Source organism: Neopsephotus bourkii, unplaced genomic scaffold (genome assembly GCF_033783945.1).
Source record: "Neopsephotus bourkii isolate Nb327-2 ecotype Australia unplaced genomic scaffold, CSIRO-AGI_Nbou_v1 NB_335, whole genome shotgun sequence".
Taxonomy (NCBI): Eukaryota; Metazoa; Chordata; class Aves; order Psittaciformes; family Psittacidae; genus Neopsephotus; species Neopsephotus bourkii.
The window spans coordinates 291,939-316,466 of NW_026900841.1; the positions used below are offsets into that span (position 1 = coordinate 291,939).

Here is a 24,528-nt window from a genome sequence, read left to right on the forward strand (position 1 = left end):
CATCTTTCCATAGTAAGAAGCATGTAATATGTTTAAGAAAAGATTCTTGAAAAAATTGTGCTGATGTTCTGCTGTTTCCAGCTCTCACCCTTTCCCTCTCAGCAGCGCTGCTGTAGGCAATGCATTGGGAGTCCCAGCCTTGTCTTTAGCCTCCAGTACTGTAAACTTGGTCCTGAAGCTGCAGTGGAGGCCTCAACTTCAGTTTCTTCCCTGTTCATATCAATCTGAAAGCAGCCATAAGCTTTGCGCTACATTAACACATTACAGCACATTCTGCTGGTTGGGCTCTCCAGACATGATTCTGTTACTAGGCAGGTGTTATTAACAATTTAGGACAGAACTGGCTTTCTGGTATGCAAGCTGTTTTGTTTCTGCTGGGAAGGCAGAAACATGGATGATGTGAAACACTCAAGTTAGCACCCTGTGCTGGTCATTCCTGTTTCCTTGTTCTCTCAAATGTGTGAGAACAGATACAGGAAGCAACGACCTCCCTGCGGCTGAAGTCCTCACCCTCTATCTGAATCATATCCTAAGTGAGCACTCCATGTTATAAGCTGCAGGTGGAGCTGTATGAGCTCAGTCAGGATTTTCCACTCAGTTAAAGCAAGCAAAAAACCTCCCAACAAACCACTAAACATTTTCTCCTAAGATTGCATTGCATCCTCTATGTTCATATTCAACACTGTAAAAAGAAGGAAGGGAGTATTTTTAGCGTGAGGCTAGACAGAAATTCCTATGGTGGAAGTGCAAGGAGGGATAAGAAAAAAGGGATTTCTGGGTGCTTTGTTTTGTTCCCTGTCCCGTGGCTCTGGACACTCACCTGCCCGTTCCACTGGGAGGAGATGGAGCTAACGCTGCCTTCCCCAGGCATGACGGTCTCAGGTGAAGCCTGCTGAAGCCACCTGCCTTCGGTCGCAGCTTCAACTAAACGAGAGAGCCGGAGGCTGTGCACAAGGACCCCCGGCGGAGCATCTCACCTTACCGCACCTCTCACCTCACCTCACCTCACCTCACCTCACCTCACCTCACCTCACCGCACCTCACCTCACCGCACCGCACCAGGAGCCGGTGGGGCAGGCGCTACGCGGGGCAGCCGGAGACTGGGCCCGCCCCATGTCCCCGCCACCACCGGGATCGGAGAGGAGGGGAGCCACGACCGGCGCTGGGGGAGGATCCCGCCCGCCGCCCCGCTCCCTGCCGGGGGCCGGGTGTGCGGGACAGAGCGCAGCGGCGATGGCCCTGCTGCCGCGGCGGTTCCTCTGCTTCGTGCTGGGTAAGTAGCTGCGCACCCCCGGGCTCCAAACTTACCGGTGCCGGACGGGACGCGGAAAGAGCGGCGGTACCGTGGGACGGGGGGCAGCGGGAGAAGCACCCTTTGAAACCACGGTGCCTCTGCCCTGCGAGAGGAGACGGTGCTCAACACTGGTCGCCTCCCCGGAGGCTTTACCCCTGACCCGATCTTGAAATGTGCCAAGTCTCCAGCAGGGAAAGCAGGTGGAAATGGAAAGGAGGAATAATCTGTGAGCTCCAGGACATAACAAAACGTCTCACTTGGCCTCTAAATGAATGATGAAGATGCTGTCAGATACAGCCTGTTTTGTGTAGGATTTCCCATTTGGTGGGTGAGATTTTACTGAGGCGTGCTTGTGCGGGGAGACATCCTTTGGCATTTGTTTCAAAAGTGGAAATTAATTACCAGGAGGCTGCTTTAGGAGTCTCTGGCTACCTATTTCTGAGCCACAGGGAGAGGACACAGCTATGAGTGCTTGCTTAAGCAAGCTGAGATTGGGCATTCTGGGTTTTGCAGGTGATTGACTTAAAACCAGGTTGGAAATCCTGGCATTGCCTGGTTATTTTCTCAGGGTGCAGAGTGCCTGGGTTTCAGTGATGCTCCCAGCATTTCATATGCAACAGGTTGTGCAGTGTTTGTAACTGATGTATCCGCAGCAGAAAGCTTGGAAGGATCACATATTGGTGCTCTATGGAAGAAATATGCTTGTTTAAGGTTACGTAAAGGGGAGCTGAGACCCTCGTCCTAACACTGATCGCCCATGAAATCAAAGCACTCTGTGAGGAAGCCTGGATTTCTCCTTCTTTCACTTCCTTCTTCAGTTTTCTCCTCCAAACCCTGGTGAATAATGCATTGAGCTATGCTGCATGTAAAGGTCTTATCTGTATCGCACAGTTATCTATTTACTACTCTGTAATTGGTGGTTATTCCCAGGAACGAGAAGTCTGTGCCGTTAGATGAAGCACATTCTCCATGCTTGGTTGCAGGCTTTGGGCTCCCTGGCTGAAGAGGGAGCATTCCCACACACAAACCTGAGGCTGATTTTGCTGACTGCGAGGACTGTTAGTTAGTTTCCTAGTTAGTTAGTTAGTTTCCTGCTTAGTTAGGATTTCTGTCAGCTCTGTATTCCCAGTTCTTTCCCCCTTTTGCTGCCCTTTCCTTCCCTTGGTTTGAGCACTGTAATTTTAGGAAGCGAAGAGAGCAGAAGTTGGTGATAACTCCAGGCTTCTCTATTCCATCCCCATTAGCAGGCTATCTGCCTCTGTGTGAGCCACTGAAGCAGTGTTGGGTGGTGGATGGATTGCTAAAGAAAAAAACAGAACAGAAATCCCCCCTGTTCGAGCCTTTCTGCTTTACACACAGACAGGGCTGTGGAAAGGCAGTGAGCAGGCAGGGAGGATGAGGTTTACAGCCCTGTGCTCATGTTTTTACTGCCAGCTCGTGCTTGCCACTGCCTTGGGACATGCTCTTGGACAGCTTCTCTGGTCACTGAAGCATCTTCTCTTGCAGGTGGTTGAGAGCTTTATGAATGGCTGTCCCCCTGCCACCATAACCTCCTGACTGTACCAAGGCTGGGGTCCAGATGCTGGCAGGATCAGCTGAGCTTTCCTCCCATGCAAGAAAAGCCTTTCTTGTAAAGCTCAAGCTTAAAGTAACTTTGCAACTGGCTGCGGTGTCCCTAAAAAGCAGTGATGGTCATGCCATCCACTGCCCTGGTCTTACTCAGCAGGCTGGAGATCCAGCTGTATTCCAAGCTAACCACTTTCATTAGAGGTAAAAGTAAGCTTTTTCTGGGTTTTGGCTGCTCAGAAAGAGGGAATGAGCCATGCTCTTGCTCATTGTTACTGGGAACAGTGATGATCAGCACCACACTGCTCTGCAGCCTTGTTTTGGTGTGTAAAGGGTTACCCGAGGGCTGGGTTTCACAAGGAGAGTCATTATTGCTGGTGATGATGGATGGGGTGGGATTATGGTTCAGGAGCCAGGTTAGAGTTGTGCAGGGGGGACTTAACAGGCAAACTGTTATTTCTGCTGCAAGCCAAACAGGTATATAGAGAGGTAAGCCCCTTCAGTGGCATTCTGCTGCACTGCTGGCTGGAGGTGGTGCAGGGAAATGCCTGTGGCATCACCCAGTGTCCCTTTGTGCATCCCCAGGGATACTGGCTGGTGTGACAAGGGCTGGGCAACACTTGCTGCTTTCAGGGCTGTGGTGCCACTCACAACCATGCTAGCAGGTGGCTGGAGATCCTGCGGGGGAGGATGTTCCCCATGCTGGCATTTGCTGTCGCTTCCTGTGCCCGTTTCTGGTTGCACACAGTGCTGTACTCTGCTGCTGTGATGGCTTGTGGGTTCCAGATAGGTGTGCTGCTGAAAGAGCTAAGAGAGAATTGCAAATAAGGCCAGGAAAACATTAATACATCAATTAATATCATATTGAGTTGCAGCTGGCTGCAGAGTCAACACAAGAGGGACATGGAGCTGTTGGAGCAAGTCCAGAGGAGGCCATGGAAATGCTGCAAGGTCTGGAGCGAGCTGCTCTGGAGACAGGCTGAGAGAGAGGGGTCACGGCCCTCACTGGCACAGACCCTGCACTGAGTAAGGATGGAGAACACCATGGGGCAGCACCGGGTTTGAGGGAGAGGAGCTTATGGGGGAGATGTGGTGTGTTTCAACTTGGTCAGGTAGCTAAATACCTTTTTCCCTTCTAAAATGTAGCCATGGCTAGGGTTTGCTGGGCAAATTCCTGCTGCAGATAGGTGAGTACCAGGGAAGTCCAAGTCCAGGGCACCATTGTGGTGCTATGGATGCTGCTTCTGAAGCCATACTGTTTATGACCAAATCCACTAATGAACCTTCTTAATGGTTTCAGTTACCTTGTCTATGAGCTTCTACAGGTTGAGCTTTTGAGGATGTAAAACCACAGCCTGACCCCTCGGGAAAGCATCCCAGTGGCATGTGAAACAGACAGCAGCCTCGGTCAAAACCTCTTGACAGGACTGGGTTTCAGCCAGGGGCAGGATGCGATCCCTCCATGCTTCCCTGTATCCTTCAGGTATCATTTGTTGAGAAAACAGCAGTGGTCTGTGTGTGTGACTTGCAGACAAGTGCCATCTCTGCACGTTATTCAGCTGGAAGGAGAGAAAACTCCATTGAGAATCCTCAGTTAAAAGGGAAATGAATTATCCCTGGGCTGCTCACATGGTTCAGCAACAGGTTTTAGCCTGGAAAGTGTACATGGACAGTATTCTATTAAGTTGTTACTCTTTGCAGCCTGTGAGAACTAAACCAACAAGACAGTTTGGTTTTCTCCACAGTTAATTTTTATATATATTTATTTATTAAATTCCTCTTTATAGGTAATCTGTTGGAGTGAATAACGTTTGCCTGGGAACTGCTTTTTATTTCTAAGGTAGTTCAGTAAAATGGTCATAGTGCCATGGACCAGAATAATTCACATTTAACACACACAAACCCACTGAAACCTGAACCAACAGGATCGAAAGTGTGTTGTCTCCAAATCAATGCCAGGCACTTTTAACTTTGGTGTTAGTTTCCCTGTTCTTATTATAGCCTCAATCAACTGAAATAGCTGAAGGAAGAAAATAGTTCTGGGGGTGGGAGAAGACTGTTTGCCTTCAGAACATTCTTGAGTCTTGAGCATGGTGCTTGTTTCTCCCTGGCTTTATCCATTGAGACCAGCTCCGCTTTGAGACTGAGCTGACATCTGGCCCCTCTTGGCATGGCATGCTTTGTGATGCTTTAAAAATAATCCTAAAGCACAAGTCCAGTGCTGGGTTAAGGTGTTGGGATGATGATGCTGGAAACCTCTGTCTCCCTGGGTTGACATCCACTCAGCCCCTGATGTTTGTGAAAGTTGGATGCCCAGAATTAAATGGGGATCCCTGGTTCAGCTCTTGGGGGTCAGCAAGTGGGTATTTGATGGTGCTAATGGTCAGACCTGGTTTGAGCTAGGAGTGGGTTAATGAAGGCAAATAATTTTTAAAATGAGCCCACTGTTCATTAAGGTTGTAATTACCTTTATAACTAATTGCTCATGACAGAATTTTTCCCTCTCCTGATTTGCAGTCAGACAGCAGTTGGTTTTCAGCATGCCTAGGTTTTGATTTCCTTCCTCCTTCCTCCCTTTTCAGCTGGTTTTGAATTTATTTTCCTTAACACATGATTTTTTTTTTGGGGGGGGGAAGAAGAATATTTGTCATTTTGCCTTACACAGAATCAAATCTAGGAACACATTAAGTTCTGTTCCTGGAAGTGTGCTTGGCTGATGGGTAACAAGGACATACCGTAACGCCTGCTAACACATGTGGGGAGACTGAGGTGAAGAGAGAAACTGAAGCAGCGTCCTGGCTCTTTGAACAGCCTATTTCAGTGTATTTAGTAGTTACAATTATTTAACAGCAATACTATAGGGCAAAAAGTGAACTCTTTGTGACTCAGCTAAGCAGGACTATCCTGCACTGGGCTGTGGGATGCAAAGTACCAGCGTCTATTTTGCATATTCTGCATCTTACAGGAGCTGTTATGTGAAAACCTCTATCAGAATGATCTTAAATTATCCTTTGTTTGGGCTGTTGCATTGTAGGTGCTCCATAAAATGAACTTGGGAAGAGGACTAACATAGTGCAGCAGTATCTCTGTTGCCCAAATATCTCCTAAGAGTGGCAGGGATACAGCCTGGGGAAACAGTTTTCTGTGGGGCTTGTTGAGGGAGTTGCTATATCTTGCAGTAATTTAGTGCTTTGGAAGCCTTACACCATCCCCAAACATTTTCACGTTTCTTAAGACTTCGGGAAACTAATCACCCTGATGTTCAGGAGAACTAGAGTTGTCTTTTCCCTGAAGAACCTAAATACCTTTAATCTGCTTTACTATCTTCTCGTGGAAAAGGGGGACTTCATCCCTGTTCCTGGAAAGGTTATTCCCCTTCATTTTATTAGACAAGGCAAAATAGAGATAGATGGTTTTTTTTTTTCTCCAGCCAGGACTAATGATATATTTTGCATACAACTGAACACTGTATACCTAAAAGGATATTTGAGGTTTCAGTTTTGGCGTCATGTTGTGCCTGTGAAGGAATTGATATATCCATCGAGCTGATACTTTGCTGTTGCTCTGTTTTTTGTTAGGATGGGGGTGTTTGAGTTTTCACTATCATTTTATAGTTACCTCAAGCAGGTACATTGAGGAGACCGGGAAGTTCAGGATGCTGGTATAAGCTGCTGCAATTGCTGGGAAGGCGTTTGTGTCCTGCTGCTGGTGTGCAGCTGAGCTGGTGCTGATGCTTATTTGTGATCCACTTGTTTCCGTTTGACCTTCTCCTCTTACTGCCTTTTATCGTGAGCAAGTCTTCATGGCCGGTAGTGTTTATCCCCAGAAGTGTTTCTGGAGCATCATCACACTGCCTTCATATGGTCCATGTCCTTCCAGAAATAGGATTTCTGGGGGTGCTCCTCCGGAAGCAGCAGTGGGACAGTACTGGCAGGTCCACAGTGTATCTGTCAGACCCACATGTTGTGCTTCATTCCCAAAGATCATAGGATCACAGAATTGTTTGTGTTGGAAGGAGCCTTAAAGGTCATACAGTTCCAACCCCTGCCACGGGCAGGGACACCTTCCACTAGAGCAGGTTGCTCCAAGCCCCTCTGTCCAACCGGGCCTTGAACACTGCCAGGGATGGGGCAGCCACAGCTTCTCTGACCATTTTGGGGAACATCTGCTGCCTGAACTTTCCACATGGCCAGGTCCGTAATGGGGCCATCCCAAGCCTGGTCAATTCTCTCTCTACCAATTCTACATTCACGTATCTGGTGTCTCCCAAACCAGCAAGGTTTTACACTCACCCTTGCTACTGCTTATGCCGTGGCATGGCATTTATGCTGTGCCACTCCCCTCCATGGTGCTTATTTGGCACAGAGGTCTCATTTTGCTGGGGTTTAATGGAATTGGCCAGCAAATATTTATGTGGGGTCTGGGGAGGCTGTTTCTTGAGTGAGCTCAGATGGAGGAGATGCAACACACAGACCTGGGGGGGCCCATGGTGATGCTCTGCCCTGGACAGCAGCTCCAGCAGCTTGCTCCCCAAAGCAGCATGGGCAGAGCCACAACCACTTACGTGTTTCTCAGGGGAATGTGTGGTTTCCTATGGTTGAGCTTTCCTACCCCTGTCTCTTTTCATTTTGCAGTCCTTAAGTCTTTTGAAAGCTTTTGTGACTTCACAGCACTGAAGCTGTCTGACAGGTAAACCATGGGGTGAGCCCTGCATCTGACCTTGCTGGGGCTGTGTTTGCAACTGTGTCTGTGCCATGGGATGGGTTGGGATGAGATGATCCTGTGCTGGTGGGGGGGCTTGCACAGGCTGCTTGAGCAGGGGATGGGTCTTTGTCTCCCCCACAGTCACCTGCAGGGTTTGGACAACTCCACCCCTCTCACCACTCCCCAGGCTGCTGGATTCGAGCAGCCTGGAGTGGGTGCCAGTGCCCCCAGCCTGACCCAGCAAGGCAGGGAGGATAGGCTTTAAAAATACATTCCCCATGCAAAACCAGGACAGAAATAGCTCTGCCAGGGTTCAGAGGTTTCATTTGACTGCAGGGATGCATCCCAGGCTGTCAGCAAGCAGAGGGGTTTGCAGGCAGCTCCCTCCTTTCCCACAGAGAAATAGTGTCGAGCCAGCCACCATGGTTCCCCAAACCCGACATCTGCATTTTGCTGTCCCTCACCTCCAGCTGGAGGGGGTCACATATTTGCTAAGCTCCAGCTTCATTTTTTGACTGGTGAACCAAGCTCTGGAGCCAAAAGCAGCCCCATTGGAGGTATATATTTAAGCAGAGGGTGTTGAACCCTTCCAAGGGGCTCATGGGCTGCAGATGCTGGAAGGGGCAGTTGTACCTTTCTTCCTGCTTCTCCCCTACTGGTGTGGGTGACTTCCTGCCTCTCTCCTGTTTCTCTGCATGAGGTTTCTTGTACAAGACCTGTTTCCTGCTGGTTTGGTTTGTAAGCCCTCTGTCTGGAGCTGTACCCCACGGGCTTCTTCAGGCTGATGGAGAAGTTGCTCCTCAGATAGGTGTGCTGTAGAGGAGGTTGGTACCCAGTGCCAGGCTCGTACCTCTTTTGGGGGTCTAATTACCACCATGCCAGCTAGAGGGTATATACAGAGTGGCTGCCCCAACCTCCTCTGTCTGAGAAGCACAAAGTCAGGTTTAGGAGAAGGTGTGGACTGGTAGGGGCAGTGCTCAGGGAGGTCCCTGGGTCAGTGATGCTCTCATGTTAGTGGTCTGCAGGCACCAGCCAGAACCCAGCTCAAGCCATTCACGTATGAGCACTGCTTGGAGCAGTGGGTTTATTTTTAGACCTGTGAGCACTTGCTCCATCCCCCACAAAACCATCTGCTGGTTTGTTGGCTTTGAGTCAACAAACACCCCCCCGCCCGCCCCCAGTTTTCCACATTTTGGCCACAAACTGGGATGTTTTTCATACTCATCCTCTGCCTTCATGCCCTTTCCCCATTCTCCCACAAGCGTTTTGGGCTGGGTCTGATCCTTGGCTTCATGCTTCAGTCCGGGCAGAGCACTGGGATGCTGGGAGGGGACTTGTTCTGATACAACCCACGGATGCTCCCAAGGGTGCCTGAGCCCCTTTGTGGGGTATCAGATACTCACCTGTCTTAAGATGAAAACTGGAGCTTAATTATGTTGTGTTACTAATTAGCAGTGGACATGGTAGCTCTGCTGGTTGAAACTCTGCTTGAGAAGTGCGCTTGATGAGGACTGGCTCAGCTGATCTCTTTGTAAGTGTGGGTCCCAACAGGAAGAGAAGGGTTGAAAAGCAAATTTAGGTGTCCTGAGACTAAACAACACGTTCTCCGCATGTACAGAGTGGCTTTCCAAGGGCCATGCCTACAAAATCCCCCCACCTCAAACCTGCTCTCCCAGAGTTTGGGGTTAGACACAGGCTACTGACTCCTTCTCAGCATTGTTCCCTGTTGAGTACCTGGTTTGCCAGCACACAGCACATCTGTCTGTCTGGGCTTTACCTGGTTTAATCTCACAGGTTTAATCCAGTACAGGATTTCATCCCAGTGAGTGGGGATGTAGCAAAGGCAGGGCTTGAAGCACATGCAGCAGATGAGCACCAGATTTCCAGCTCTTGTTGGATTCTATTTTGCAGCTGGGTCCAAACCACAAAACAACCGCATGGAAAAGTTCATCTCAGGCTTGCTGAGAGAACTAATAATTTCACAGGGGGTCACAGCATTTGGGAGAAGCCCAGCAAAAGATATTGGGATATTTGTTCTTTGAGCCCAGGGCTTTGCTGGTGCTTGGGTTTAGCTACGTGTGGCTTGTTCGTTGCCAGCCCTGCTGTGACTGTCACTTTGCAATTATCTCTGATCTGAGATTTAATGAGACCTGTGAGGTTTTACATTAATATACCTGAAGGGGTCCAACAAGAGAGGTTCTGCAATGGCAGAGGGAAAAGGAAGAGGTGGTGTCCACCAAATTGTTTTCTGGAGCTGTGAGCCCAGAGCTCTTGGCCCAGACTCCAGCTATAAGAAGTGGAATGGAAAAAAGTCCAGTTATTTTGCTTAGGTTTTTGTAACAACTCAGGACCAACATTGATGTTTTGCTGAAATACATGAGCAATGTGGGGGTTTTTCAGCTACCTAAACTCTGGGAGGTGTTTCCCGGGACATTCCAGGACATCAGTCCCAGGGCAATCAAGAGAATCTGGGATGCCTGGAAAAGACTTCTTTCCAATCACTTCCTCACCACTGGTCTCCAGATGTTCCCTGTGAGGAGGCAACTTGAGGTTCCTTGAAGTTATGCCTTTTGGCAGGCAATCAGTGCTCCTCTTGGCAGCGAAGCGCATCCATCACTGCAGGTTGTTCAGCAAGATGAACACCATGTCAGATGGTGCCTCCTTGCAGCAGAAAACATCTTTGCATGCAGAAGGCAGTGCACATACATGTTGCAAGGATAAAGCTTGGATGGCTTGTGGTGGTGGCATTTGTATGATGCACAGGCTGAGGAGACATGGAAAGACGGACAGAACCCCCTGCTCTGTGTCTAGGCAGCACCTAAAAACCAAACAGGGCTTTGGAGATACTGCATGGCTCCAGTGGGATGTTCCCAGAGAGCCACTGCCTTCCCACAGCTCCTGATACCATTTTTCCAAAGGAAGTGCTGAGGGCACATGAAAAGGGAGCTCTGGGAGGCACCTCAGCCCTGGTATAGTCAGGTTTTGGAGATCAGTTATTCAGCAGCTCCTTATGGCCTTCACAAATGGATGCTGCTAAGTGCAGAGACGTGACTGATCCAGACCTCAGTTATTTACAGCTGACTGCAGCTGACTTACACCATCTCTGTCAGCAGGGCTGAGGGGGGAAGGAGAACCTTCTGGAATGAGACCCAGGAGATAGATACAATCCCTCCCTGCTTTCCCCCTGCCTCTGTTGTTACAAATCCGGAGCCCATCCCAGCCTGCTTTGTTGATGAATGTGGGTTTGGGGAAAGTCCAGGAGCCAGCATGGAATATCTGTGTGTTTAGCAGGGACTGTGTGAAGATGTGGCAGGAGGCTCTCCTCTCTTTGATCTTAAAACGTGCATTTAAAGCTAAAGCCAATTCTCCCTGGCCAGCTGAAAACAAGAATTGTGCGCACTGTGCCCAGCTCGGTCCTCGCAGTGCTTAAAGATCTGTGGAGCCGTACTCCTCTTGGATGCTCTTTCCTTCTAATGCATAAAACAAGAGTCCTTCACAGTATTAAAAGTCTAACGTCCTTGTGAAATGTCTTGGTCACTGGCTGATGGATCTTGTTTCCCCAGGGAAGAGGGTTTGCAAACAGACCCCATGGGTAGGTATGGGAGAGACGTCTTCCAGGAGCACGCTCTCTCCACTGCTCCATAGGGTTACCAAGCCAAGGCATGGCTGTCACCATCTGAAGAAGGCAAGTCCTCATATGGGGAAAGCAGAGGTCCTGGAGAACATTCCCCATGGGGGAAAGAGACAGTGATGGGCCTTGGAAGGACCTTCAGCACTGAGACAAGAGTCAGGAACAAGTTGCATGCTTGGGGATGACAAAGCTCACGTGCTAGTTCTCTCCTGGGTGCATATACCTGCACGTCCAACCCAGCAGTGTCTTTTGAGCTTGCTGGAAAGACAGGTGCTTAATGCTCCCTGGGGTTTTCTTTCCACTTGGGTTGGGTTGGGTTTTGGTTTTTGGGTTTTTTTCCTGTTCTTGTTATTATGCTGGCTACCAGATACACGTGGCTTTGCAGGCGTCACAGCCAGTTTATGGTTCTCAGTTACTTCATCCCCATGATTTATTTAGCATTTCTCAACCAAGATGGAGCTGCCTGTTAAGGTGTTTTCCTCTGGGTCTGTTCTGCAGGAGCAGCTGTGTGGTTATCAGGAAACGTTTGGGCATCTCCAAGGATAGTTGTTTTTGTGGTATACAAGTGATGACTTGTCTCTAGGGCCATCCATGCTAATTGGAAGTGGGGAGGAGCGAAGCCAGGTGAAGGGCAGCTTGGCCATGCTCTGTTGACTCCTGCTTCACTTTCTTCTTAAAGTGGCTTTGTCTTCCTCAGTCTCTGCACTTCACATGTCTCGCTCATGTCTGCCTGGTTTCATTTCCTCCTTTGCTCCTCCATCCCCTTGGCAGCTCATCTGGCTGGTTTGTGATCTGTTTTCCTTCCCCACCCCTCCTCTCTTCCCTCATGCAGCTTTCTCCTGCTCCCCACTGAAAACATTTGCTGGAGGCAGTTTCTCTGCAAGCTGTTTAGCTGTGTGATGGGCATAATGTTTGCAGAGCACTTGTCCTTCCAGTGCATGGTCTTCACTAAGGGGTGATCCCTTGGGGTGGCACCTGAACCTGCCTTAGATGCTGGTGTTCCCTCAGCCATGTCACTTGTTCACTTGGTTCATCCAGATTTGAAGGGATGGGAAGAGGAGAAAAGCCTCCCAGCCATCAACTGTCCTTGAGCCTGCCTGGGCTGAGGTTTGCAGCCCATCTCTCAAGTAAAATGATCGCATATTATACCTTCCTCTTCCTCCTGCTACTCTTCCTCCCTTGGTGCTTTGCTTCAGCATCCCAAATCTTCCCATTTCAGAGCAGGGCTTGTCTCTGGCTGGACTTGATAATCTTAAAGGTGTTTTCCAGTATAGCTGATTCTCTGATTCTCTGGCTGAGGTTGTATTATGCAGGTGCCGTAGGGTGAGCCCTGGGTGATGTCAGTTGGGGAGAGCTTTCAATTAAAATAAATTCATGTTTATTATTGCAACAGTGAGGGTTTAATGCTCCTCACCTCCCTTTCCTTGGCTTGGTACCTCACATTGTCTTATTTTGAGCTGGGCTCAAGTGGCTGCCATGGTGGGAGGCAGCATGGGAACCCTGTGGCCATCCAGAAACCTCACCCAAAGGTCTGGGGACCCATTGGCGTCCAAATCTTGCAGGGGGTACAGAGTTCCTGCCCATTCCCATGGGATGCTGGTCCCTAAGCACTCCTAGAATATATATGTGTGCTGCAGAGGGCCTGCTCAAGGAGGTCATCCCTGGGGCAGGATGATATCCCATGGCTTTCATATGCAGACTGCTAAATAAATAGCTAAATTCTGTTTTGGTGAAAAATAAGATAAAAATAAAGCCCCATTATTTTGCACAAAGTTATTTATGTGTAGCAAAATATAGAGCTGGTATGCGATGCCTGCCTACAATGTACTCCAGGAGCTGCAAAAGCACTAGCTGGCACTTTGGGACCAGGATATTATTTATAGCCAGGCTCAGTAAATCATTTCTCCTAAGGTTTGTTTTCTTCAAGCCTGCGTCTTCTTCCCTTTGTAGCATTATTGCCTTCTCCCTTTCTACTCACTAGCAGCATCGCACTAATTGTGCACAAACTTGTAAAGAAGTACGTCCACCAGAGGTGGATGTTTGTTTCCAAGTGTGGCATCATGCAGCTCATTTTTTGGGGTCCTTTGCTCAGCAGCAGCAACAGGGATCTGACTGGGAGCTGTGGGGTTATTCCCTAACATCCTCTTACTCTTTTTGTAAGCCAAAACCCTGGAAATTTAAAGTTGCAGTATGTATGTCATGGGATCAGCAGAGAATAAATCTGCATCCTTATTTATGACTTACATGGCATATTTTCAATAATTGATTTATGTAGCGTCAAGCACTTGGGAGAGTAATGGCAGATGATGTTGCATAGTCATAGTGATGTGGAAAGGGAAATAACCCCCCCAGAAGGAGGGTTTGAAGGAGCTGTTTGATGGAGGGTGTGATGTGATGTTCAGCTTTGCTTTGGTAGACACCCTCAGTGTGCGAAGCTGTGTGGGGACTGCATGGTGGGAGGCAGGGGCTAACCCTGCTTGCTCCTCGTCTTGTCTTCCAGCCCATCACTTCATCACAGTGACAGCGTGCCAGGAGGCAGACTACGGCTGGATGATCCAGCACTACTGCCTGAAGCAGTTCCAGCTCAGCATGGAGGGCATTGGGCAACGGCTCTGGTGTGACTGGGATGAGACTGTGCGGTAAGTAATGTCCCTCCTGGCCCGCCTGCACCCATCTTTGATTTTGGGGTGTAAGGTGGTCAGTGGTGGGTTTTAATTTTGATATCCCTGCTCACTGCAGTGGGGTTAGAACTGGATGAGCTTTGAAGGTCCCTTCCAACCCAAACCAGTCTGTGATTCTCTGATTCTATCCTGTTTGCTTGTGGAGGGACCACAGGTGGGCTCGGAGGGGAGAGAAGTGGACATTCTACTTGGACTTCAGTGGGGCTTTTGGCACCGTCTGCCCTGATTCCCATGATGATGAAGTGTGGGCTGGATGAGCAGACAGTGAGGTGGGTTGGAAAATGGCTGAACAGAGCACACCCAGAGGGAGGTGGTTGTTGGACAAAGTAATTGAAGGCCAGCAACCAGTGGTGTGTGTACCCAGGGGTCAATGCTACTCTGAGGAGTCGGTAATGCACCACTGAGTCATGCTGCTAGCCAGAGGGGATCTCAACAGGCTGGAGAAATGGGAACCTCACAAAGTTTAACAAGGGGAAGTGCAAAGTCCTGCACCTGGGGAGGATCAACCTCAGGCACCAGGACATGCTGGAGGCTGTCCAGCTGGGAAGCAGCTCAGCAGAAAAGGCCCTGGGGGTCCTGTTGGAGATCAAGTTGAACATGAGCCAGATGCGTGTCCTTGTAGCACAGAAGGTGGATGGTGTCCGGGGCTGCTTGAGGAGTGTTCCAAGCAGACCAAGGGAAGCGATCTTTCCCCTCTGCTCAGCCCTGGTGAGGCCACTCCTGGAGTGCTGGGTCCAGTCCTGGGCTCACCAGTGCAAGAGAGACACGAACAGACTGGAGAGAGTCCAGTAATGGACCACGAGGATGATGAAGGGTCTGGAGCATCTCCCCTGTGAGGAAAGGCTGAGGGAGCTGGGACTGTTCAGCCTGGGAAGAGAAGGCTCCGTGGGATCTTATTAAGGTATATAGATATCTGAAGGGAGGGTGCAAAGGGGACAGAGCCAGGCGCTCCGTGGTGGTGGTGGCCAGTGACAGGACCGGAGGCAGTGGGTGCAAACTGAAGCACAGGAGGTGCCCTCTGAACATCAGGAAATGTTTTTTCACTGTGAGGGTGACTGAGCACTGGCACACATTGACCAGTGAGGTTGAGGAGTCTCCGTCCTCGGAGATGTTTAAAAACCATCTGGACATGGTCATGAGCAACCAGCTGGAGGTGGTTCTGCTTGATCAGGGGCATTTGAAGAAGAGAAGGAGGATCTCCAGATGTCCTGTCCAACCTCAGCCATTCTGTGATAAAATGGGCTTTCAAGGAGCCCGCCCTAGCAGTGTTTGGAAATCAGGATGGTGGTCTTGCTCAGTACAGTTATGTACATATGAAGAAACCGCACACCCCAGTGATGCAGCTTCAACGGGAGACTGGAGATGCCTGCTGTATGCTGGGTATCAATGTGTTAATAAGGCAGTAGATTAGGATCCCTGTCATAGCTCCATTACATCTCCTGGTGACTCACTGCTCGATGGACATGTTTTCCATGAGGTTTTCCTTTTTTTTATTTATTCAGCACTCAGGTTCTCCAGACAATCCCTAACGGCTTAACTCAGCTTGAAAACCCCACAACCCACTGAAATGCCTTCAAACCTCTCTGTGAGAAAATCCCAACCCATCCCACTGGATCTGCTGGTTTGCCTGCTGCTTGTAGAAGTTGTGTGTTGATTTTTCTTAGCAACTACAAGAAGTAGCTGGCACAGTGTGTGGCCTGGCAGCCTTCTGCTGAGCCTCCTGTTTATGATCAGTGTCAGGGAATTAGCAGTGATTTATGATGTAGGAGAAGCAGAGGTGCGGTCTGCTTTTCTGGTGGAGCACTTGGTGGCAACCTTGGGGAGATAAGAGGGTGATAATGAAACCCTACTTAGTGTAGCAGCATCAGGGAGAGCAGGGATGTTGCATATGTGGAGCACAGTGCTCTGGAGTGGCTTTTTTTAGTATGTCTCTGGTTTGGTTTGGGGTCTTTCCTATTTCTAATCAGCAGAGCAGAGTTTTTCAGTACCGCCGTGGCACAAATCATTCTCATTCCCCTGGTGAGATGGTTTTGATTGAAGTTGCAAAGACCAGCCAGGGGTGTCCATGTGTTGGGGTGAGGGCCTGAGAAGCCTGCTCTACACTCTGAGCTGGCTTTCCACATTGTGCAGTGTAGTTGTGCTGCGGCCTTTCTCTGGGAAAGCAAAGCGGCTTGAGACACAAGTGGGGATCAAGGTCAGTTGGAAGTGGCAAGTGGATGTTGCTGCATGCCATGAGTGTTTTGCACAAAAATCAGAGGTTTTGTAAGGTTTTGGTTGATTTCTTGCTTCATGACCCTTTCTTCTATGCCAAATTAAAATATATGTGTGTGCGTGTATGAAAACATACCCCGATAGATAGCTAGGTTTTAAAAAGGACAGTTTGGGTTTTCCTTCCTCTTCATTGGTGACAAAATGGAAGGGAAGAAAAGAGATTGGAAAGTCTGTAGGAGGTTTTCTGGTTCTGAGAAATCTCAATTGGTTCTCAGAAATGTCCCAGGACCTGGGGTCTCCATGGGAACTGTCCCATGTCTCTCTTGACACCTTTGCAGGCAGCATCCGGATGTGGTCCAGATGCAGTGAATGGCAGGAGAAGGGGATAACCACCTCGCTGCGGATAAACTCCCACCTGTGGAGACATCCCAGCAGAGCTGTCCCTGTGCAGGGGCTGAGTGTGTCCCAGGGATAGGACTTTACTTTTGATTCTGGTTTGGTCCTATCTGCAAGCCTGGTGAGATGCAATCCATCTCCTCCTTCAGCAAAGCCATTTGTCGTGGTTTAACCAATGCCAGACAGCTTGTTCACCCATTCCCCCCCTCTTCTTGCCCTCCCCCTACTCCTGGAGGGACGGAGAGGAGAATCAGAAAAAAAAAATGCAACTCCCACGGGTTGAGATAAGAACAGTTTAGTAACTAAGGTATAACACAAACCACTACTGCTACCACCAATAATAGTAATGATAAAGGAAATAACAAGGGAAGAGAATACAACACCTCATCACCAGGCAACCGATAACTTGCTCCCCCCAGCCCAACCAAGCACCGACCGATACCTCCTCCAACCCTGCAGTCCCAGCCCTTCCAGGTAACTCCCAGTTACATCCTGGGCATGACGTGCTGTGGTATGGAATACCTCTTTGGTCAGTTTGGGTCAGGTGTCCTGTCTCTGCTTCCTCCCGGCTTCCCTCCTCCCTGGCAGAGCATGAGGCTCACAAAGTCCTTGGCCAAACCAAAACATCATTTTTATCAGCTTTGTTCCCAGCCCAAAAGTCAAAACCACAGCACTGCACCAGCTACCAAGAAGGAGAAAAATGACTGCTACTGCTGAACCCAGGACACCATTGCACAGAAAACAGGAGTATTAAAGAGCTTGTTCTTCATCTCCCATGTCCTGGTTTGTTGTGGGTTTTTTTTCCTAAATTATTTCCATTAAACTTGTTATCCTTGAGACACTTGGAGGAAATGCTGATAAACTTGCAGTGTGTAATTTGATTGTGTGAGTCCCTTTGCTCAAGGCAAAGCAAGGCTCAGGGTTAGTTAAGCAATGACATTTCTCTGATCTTCCTGTGCCCTCAGGACACTGGGAAAATCAGGTAGAAATAGCTTAGCTACTGCTACAAATAAGCTGCTCTGGAAGGACAGCAATTTTAGGTGGCCACCTTGCTCAAGATCCCTGCTACCTGAGTGTGCCTGGGACTTGCCATCCCCTTTTAATCCTTCTGCAGAGGGGCTTTGGACAAAGGTCTGTAGGGACAGGACAAGGGGAATGCCTTTAAGCTGACAGAGGGGAGACTGAGCTGAGCTCTTAGGCAGAAGCTCTTCCCTGTGAGGGTGCTGATGCGCTGGCACAGGGTGCCCAGAGAAGCTGTGGCTGCCCCATCCCTGGCAGTGTTCAAGGCCAGGTTGGACACAGGGGCCTAGAAGATCGATGGTATTGCTAATGGGTTTTTTGTCTTCTTGTAGCTAGTAACCTTTTATTTAGTTTTATGTCCCAGTAACAGGATGAGTCCAAAAGGCTTCATTTACCAGTTACAGTGTTGTGACTGACATGCTCTGATGTTGTGTGTATGTTGCTGCTGCGAGCCATCAGTCTATAATATTAAGCACGTCCACCATAAGGAGTAAAATAGAGCTTTCCAGCATTGTTTGCCATTATGAGTAATTATTCTGAGTAATTAATACGAGTTTGTATCAAGATAGTCCAAAATGTACCAGAGCTGAAAACTTCATTGTGAGGGTGGTGATGCTCCATTCCTGGCAGTGTTCAAGGCCAGGTTGGACACAGGGGCCTGAAGCAACCTGCTCTAGTGGAAGGTGTCCCTGCCTGTGGCAGGGGCTTGGAACTGGATGAGCTTTGAGGTCCCTTCGAACCCAAACCAGTCTGGGATTCTGTGATTTTAGGAGAAGCAGCACTGTTAGGAGATGTCCCAGCAGGAGTGGGTAGGGGGTGGCATAGGCTGGCTGGTCGACCCTCCAGCTTTAGGGGGAAAGATTGGGCTTCTCCTAGGCACAAAACAAAGAAACAGAACAGTCCTAGAGCCTGTTTCCTCTCCGTATCTTTCCCTGACAAAGGAATTTTGATGCTTGAAACCTGTCTGAAACAAGAAAGAGACATGTTTGAAGGTTTTGCCTCTGCTAGGCCCTGTACCATCAGCAGCATCTGGTTTGGGGCTGTGATTTCTCGTACATGGCATTTAGCAGGGAAATGCCCATTAATCCCATCGTTTACTGCTCAATTGAGAATGACACGATGGGAACATCTGAATAAATGAGTTGTCTCAGCAGAGTTTGTAATTGTGGTTTATTGGTCCTATTTATAGGCTGCAGATTATCCTCCTCTCATCTTACCCTCAGAGGTATTAACTGAGCTCTTGCATTACTGGAACTGCTGCTTTCAGGTGTAACAGAGGGGCCTCTCTGGACCAGGAGTGTTTGATGAGGTTGGGCTTGGACCATGTAGACAAATACCAACTCTGAGGTTGGTCCATCATCAATGAGCTCTGCTGGCTTTCTTAGCTGTGCTTATTTGGGGAAAGTTGATGTTTTTTCATGTGCAAGTCTTACCATATAGCAGGTAAACTTGTGTGAGCTGTTACACACTTCAGGAATGGGATGCCATGAACGCTATCTCCTGGGAAGAGGGAAGGACCGCTGAGAGGTGTTTTCCCTTGGGTTCTCCAGTTTCTTTCCTTCTCTTCCTCCCCAAAGGATGAGTGATTTTCCTGTGTGCTGGTGTCTGCTGGGTTGCTCACTGATCGAGTTGAGCTGGTCTCTCCAGCCCTTCTGTGGTGTTGTCCCATGGATCCCTGGCCCAAGGATGATTTAGACCGAGCATCCTGGAGTTTTGTTTTCCAGGGCTACCCTTTTATTCAAAAGCTAGATGACTGTTTAGCTGGAGGTGTGCTGTGGGCTCCTCTGCTTTGTGGTGTTGGCCGAGTTGCTTTGATGGGGAACTCAGCTGTGCGTGACTGATAATCATGAAGATCAACTTCCCTATTTTGATTCCAGGTCCAGATTCATCAGTATGGCGGTTGAGCTTTGAGGTTAGCTGTGGTCTCTCTCAGAACAGCTACTTCGGGGCTGTTCAGCCTGGAGAAGAGAAGGATGCGTGGAGACCTCATAGCAGCCTTCAAGAATCTTAAGGGAGCTACAAGGATGCTGGAGAGGGACACTTCATCAGGGACTGTAGTGATAGGACAAGGGGTGACGGGTTAAAACTTAAACAGGGGAAGTTCAGCTTAGACGTAAGGAAATTCTGTACTATGAGGGTGGTGAGGCACTGGAATGGGTTGCCCAAAGAAGTGGTAAATGTTCCATCCCTGGCAGTGTTCAAGGCCAGGTCGGACAGAGCCTTGGGTGACATGGTTTAGTGTGAGGTGTCCCTGCCCATGGCAGGGGATTGGAACTAAATGATTTTAAGTACCCTTCCAACACTAACCAGTCTATGGTTCTATGATTCTATGTGGCGCTGAGACTGCATGAGTTACTGGGCTGCTGGCTACATGCCCACCACCAGCAGGAGCTGATGACTTCTCAATAGCTTTCCTGAAGTTTTTGTCCTGCTGCAAAAAAAGGTTTTGTTTTCCTTATAAATTGTTTTTGCCTTGCTGGCAGGCTGTGGCCAGAAGTTTTGCATGAAAGTAAGTGGGATAGGAAGATGCTCATTGCGCTGAGCAGTGCCGCAGCTGCAGGAGTCACTCCAGCCGAGCCAGGTACATTCATTCCAAATATCTCCGCCCTGTGGCAAGCCGAAAGATTTCCGGGGAATGCCTTCCCCTCATCCTGTGGGGAAGGAGCTGTCCCGTGTGAGCGTGCAGGCTGACAGCTGCAGCCAGGACCAGAAATGAGGGATGATGCTGCCAGGTCCTGGTACCCTGTCCCACTCCTACCCCTGGCTGGGGGCTGCTCTTACAGCTGTCACTACACTCGCTGCCTTTGGGTTATTTATCCATTATCTTATAGAAAACAGATTGACCCATTCTTTTATTATCTCATTGTCTACTTATTTATGTTCAGGTTGCCAGGTCCCTGTTGGATATCCTTTTAGCATGTCTGCAAGCTTGCCCTGAAGCCTTGCAGAGGAAGAAATCAATTTCTTAATTTGCAACACAAAAGGAAAGACTTGTGTTGTTTTGGGGCTTGTAAGGTTGCTTTTTTTTCCTTCTGACACAAAGGGGTTTGGGGAGGATAGGAAAAATCTTGATACCTGTGGCAAAAGGGGGGAGCTGGTGATCCTGTGAACACCAACCAGTCTCTCCAGTGTAACACTGTTCACACCTAGGTGCTGGCGAGGAATAAATTCCAGTCTGGGTTGCAGTGGTACAAAACCAGCGGCATTGCTTAGGATTTACAGCAGAGTAAGCATTCAGACCCCATCGAACCGTAAATTAGGCCTCGATTGCTTCCCACCCAGTCTGCCTGTGGGCATTCATCCCCACATGGTCCCCACACTGCCTGGCCTCCTGCTGCAGCATCCTTTCAATCCAAACTGTTTCCATGGCAACAAGGTAAACAGTTTTAATTGCAGTTCAGGTTGGGTAGGGGAAATAATATTTAGAACTAAGCAAAGCTGTGCCCCTCAGGGCGGGCTGCCTGTCTCCCTGCCCACTGCCTGTGGATGGCTTGGGATAAACTGCCCTGTTTCCAGTGCTTCCTACATCAGCAAACTAATCCCAATTTTTATTTTTGTTTCAGTAATTAAAGCTGGTCTTTTCAGGCATTTTAATTTCAAATGTTGCTATTTAAGGCAAAGCCAGAGAGAGGAGAGGTGGAAGAAGAGGAAGGTGACGTTCAGGCAGACTGCTGCTCCTTTCCCTGTCTCCCCATGTCTGGTGGTCTCTGGGGACATGCTGACAATCACTAAGGACACCCTGTACACTCAGCGCTCCTCCAGCCATGGGCATCCCTCCATCTCAAAGCTCAGGCAAGTCCCTGAGAGCTGCTGTTGCTTTGGGAGCTGTCGCTGGGCTGCAGGCAGTTTTTGGCACCAGGAAAGATCCTGGAGCAGCCCCAGCCTGGTTGGGAAAAGGGAGCATGACTTAGGGATGCTTCTCGAAGGCTGGGGAAAGCTGGACCAACCCAAGTGCTCTGCCCGGGATTTTTTCTGTACGTTTGTTGCAAGTGGCAAGGGTTTCAAATACCTTCTCGTGGAGGCAGAGGCGCCCAATAGAAAGACATCCTGTAGTTCCAAATACCTTCTTAACTAACTCCTCTGACACCAGCCAAGTTTTGCAGCTTGGCTTTGGCTGTTATGGTCTTTGTGTGAGCTTTGTGTGAGCAAAGGGCAAAAAATCATGGAGTCACAGACTGGTTTGGGTTGGAAGGGACCTTAAAGCTCATCCAGTTCCAACTCCCTGCCTATGAATGGTGGGAGCAGGTATTTATCAACACAGAAGCATGGGTTGAGCTGGGGAAGGGCTAAGCCAGCTGCTGTACAGCCCTTCAGTTTTAAAAAACAGCTTCTCTGTTATCGCTCTCCCTCTGGTTCCTGACAATGCTTCAGCTCTCGAGATCTCCTAAGGATGCTGATGGATGGGAAATGGTAATCTGGCATACTGGGGTGCTGAGCAGAAGCTGCTTTTAGTAGCTCCAGGCACCCTATTAATTAAATGACGGGGCTCCCTCCTGCGCTGCCGTGTACCAATGGGTACAGAAAAGACAACTGCTGCCGGCCCAAAAACCCTGCTGATGAGATGCAGAATGTGCAGCAAGTAGCTGGGAAGCTGCTTAGAAAGTATTTGTTCCCTCAGGTGGTTTTTTAATTGGCTGGCTGGGGTTTGGTTTGCTCTTCTGCAGGATCAAGCCTAATTGGCATGGGGAAAGAAACAGTTCTGTATACATGTTTTTTATGCATAGCCTCAAAAAATGGATGTGCTGCTCGGTGAGAGGTGGGATGGGTTGTGGTCCTGTGGACCTGCAGAATAAGGTAGGGCAAAGGGATGAGCTTCAGAAGTGCATGCTCTTGATTCAGATGCAACCCGCCTGTTTTTAAGCAATTCAGAGAGAATTTTAAGTAGATTTGATGTACTCACTGTTGTCCCCTTTTGGCTGACCCATTGCCCTGAAGGCAGAGCAGCTTGCCCGGCTGCTGGCGGCTCAGGATGGGTTTTCTGAAGGGCTTCCCCTGAAGGTGCCAGATAGTTATGTGGGCACAATTGGTATTTTCTGATGGCACTGGTCTGGCCATGAAATTCTGCAAAAATGTGCAAAACCAAACCAAACCAACCAACCAACTAAAAAAACCCAAACCCTTGCTTCTAGTTATTTCTGTAAATACTGTTTTATTTACTTACAGAATCATAGAATGGTTTGGGTGGGAAGAGACCTTGTCTAGTTCCAACCCCCTGCCATGGGCAGGATGCCTCACACTAGACCATGTTGCCCAAGGCTCTGTTCAATCTGGCCTTGAACACTGCCAAGGATGGAGCATTTACCACTCCTCTGGACACCCTGTGCCAGCACCTCACCACCCTCACAGTAAAGAACTTCTTCCTTAAATCTAACCTGAACTTCCCGTTTAAGTTTAAACCCATCACCACTTGTCCTATCGCTACAGTCCCTAATGAAGAGTCCCTCTCCAGCATCCCTGTAGCCCCCTTTCAGATACTGGAAGGCTGCTCTGAAGTCTCCAGGCAGCCTTCTCCTCAAATAACAAACACATCCGTAACAGAAAGTATTTAACATTTTATGTGCTATGGGGGAGAGCTCTTGTCAGGGTGCTAGTCCCCGGTGCCACCGCAGTGCCCTTGTCTGTGTTGCAGCACCTATGGGGAGCTGACGAACTGCACAGCGCTCATCGCAGAGAGGCTTGACTGCTACTGGCCCAACCGGCTGGTGGACGAGTTCTTCGTGGCCGTGCACAAACAGTACTTCAGGAACTGCTCCCCCTCTGGCCGGGCACTGCACGACCCCCCCAACAACATCCTCTGCCCCTTCATCCTGCTGCCCATCCTCATCACCTTGCTGATGACCGCACTGGTGGTATGGAGGAGCAAACGCAGTGAGGGCATTGCGTAGGGACACCCTGCTGCTGGGACAGGGGAGGGACCGCCTCTGGACTGTATGGTTTTCGGAAGACCTTGGCAGAGGAGCATCAATGGGGGGTACAAAGCCCTGGAGGCAGATTCAGCAGTGCCACAGCTCCTCCTTTGCACCACAAGTGTGCCACCTGCCTGGCATCAGGAGGTAATGACGAGGCCAATGGGTCTGGGTGCAATGAGACCACCACGGATTCCTTTGTCCTTGTTTTCTATAGCAGGAAAGGCATCTTCTCCCCCAGCATGAGGCTGGTGTCTGCACAGGCTGGGTTTTGCCTTGAGAGATGGGGAGCTACGGTTGAAGGGTGGCAGTGGGAGGTGGTGGTGGTGGCACTGGTGGTGGCCTTGGTAGCGCTAACGAGCAACGGGAATAAGGTGCTTTTCCTACCCAAATAAACACATGAATAAACCAGGTGCCTGTCTGTGGTGTGAAGTCTCAGCCCTCACTCCGAGATGACCTCCCCTCACTGCCCTAAAGCAGCCTCTGTGATCCTGGAGGCTCCCCCCTCACCCTCCCCTTCAGTAATATTGACCTCCACCTCATAGGCACTCTTAGGGGTGGCTCTCCACATTCCTTGTCACCCCTTTAGGTACTGGAAGCTGCTCTAAGGTCTCCCCGGAGCCTTCTCTCCAGGAAGAGGCTTTCTGGAAGATAGTAACCTGCCTACAATAAAAATAAATGGGAAAAAAAAGCCCCACCAAGCCCAAAACTAAAAAGCATAAACCCAAATAAGAAAAAGCGGTAAATTGTTCCAAAGACTGCCTGGAAGTTACAGAAGCTGATTCCTGCACAAGTACTGTTGGCTCAGGAGCTTCCATCCACCAACTACCCATGAGCAAAGGTGACACTCTGGGGACATACAGGATAGTTTTGCCTTCTGCCATCACAGGAGATCCATAGAGGGTGCAGGAAACATGCCCCTGGCAATGCCCAGCTTAGTGCTTTGGTGAGAGGCAGAAATCAAGGGTGGCTGGAAGGAGCATAGATTAGTTGCATCTATACAGATGTAATATATATATATATATATATAAATACACATAAAAATAGAAACCCCCCAAATAGCTTCTTGTGTTCAGAAAAGAGTAATTCAGTTTATTTTCCCGGGCCATGAGCTGATGG

General features: G+C 49.2%; 2 protein-coding genes and 1 long non-coding RNA gene across 3 annotated transcripts in view; 1 reads left to right on the forward strand and 2 right to left on the reverse strand.

The window, feature by feature from the left end:
- The window catches only part of LOC133209409 (uncharacterized), a 360,513-nt gene that overhangs the window by 149,286 nt on the left and 186,699 nt on the right, over window positions 1-24,528 (reverse strand). The window lies entirely within an intron of this gene.
- The window catches only part of UBE2F (ubiquitin conjugating enzyme E2 F (putative)), a 117,651-nt gene that overhangs the window by 15,603 nt on the left and 77,520 nt on the right, over window positions 1-24,528 (reverse strand). The window lies entirely within an intron of this gene.
- On the forward strand, window positions 1,092-23,818 carry RAMP1 (receptor activity modifying protein 1). Its single transcript, XM_061348043.1, has 3 exons — window positions 1,092-1,273; window positions 13,696-13,834; window positions 23,133-23,818. The coding sequence occupies exons 1-3, from the start codon at window positions 1,114-1,116 to the stop codon at window positions 23,386-23,388; spliced, it is 555 nt and encodes a 184-aa protein (XP_061204027.1). The 5' UTR covers window positions 1,092-1,113; the 3' UTR covers window positions 23,389-23,818.

Coding starts and splice junctions, on each gene's coding strand:
- RAMP1 (XM_061348043.1), top strand. CDS start 1,114: ATGTCCCCGCCACCACCGGGATCGGAGAGGAGGGGAGCCACGACCGGC. Junction 1,274..13,695: donor GTTCCTCTGCTTCGTGCTGG/GTAAGTAGCTGC, acceptor CTTGTCTTCCAG/CCCATCACTTCATCACAGTG. Junction 13,835..23,132: donor GACTGGGATGAGACTGTGCG/GTAAGTAATGTC, acceptor TCTGTGTTGCAG/CACCTATGGGGAGCTGACGA.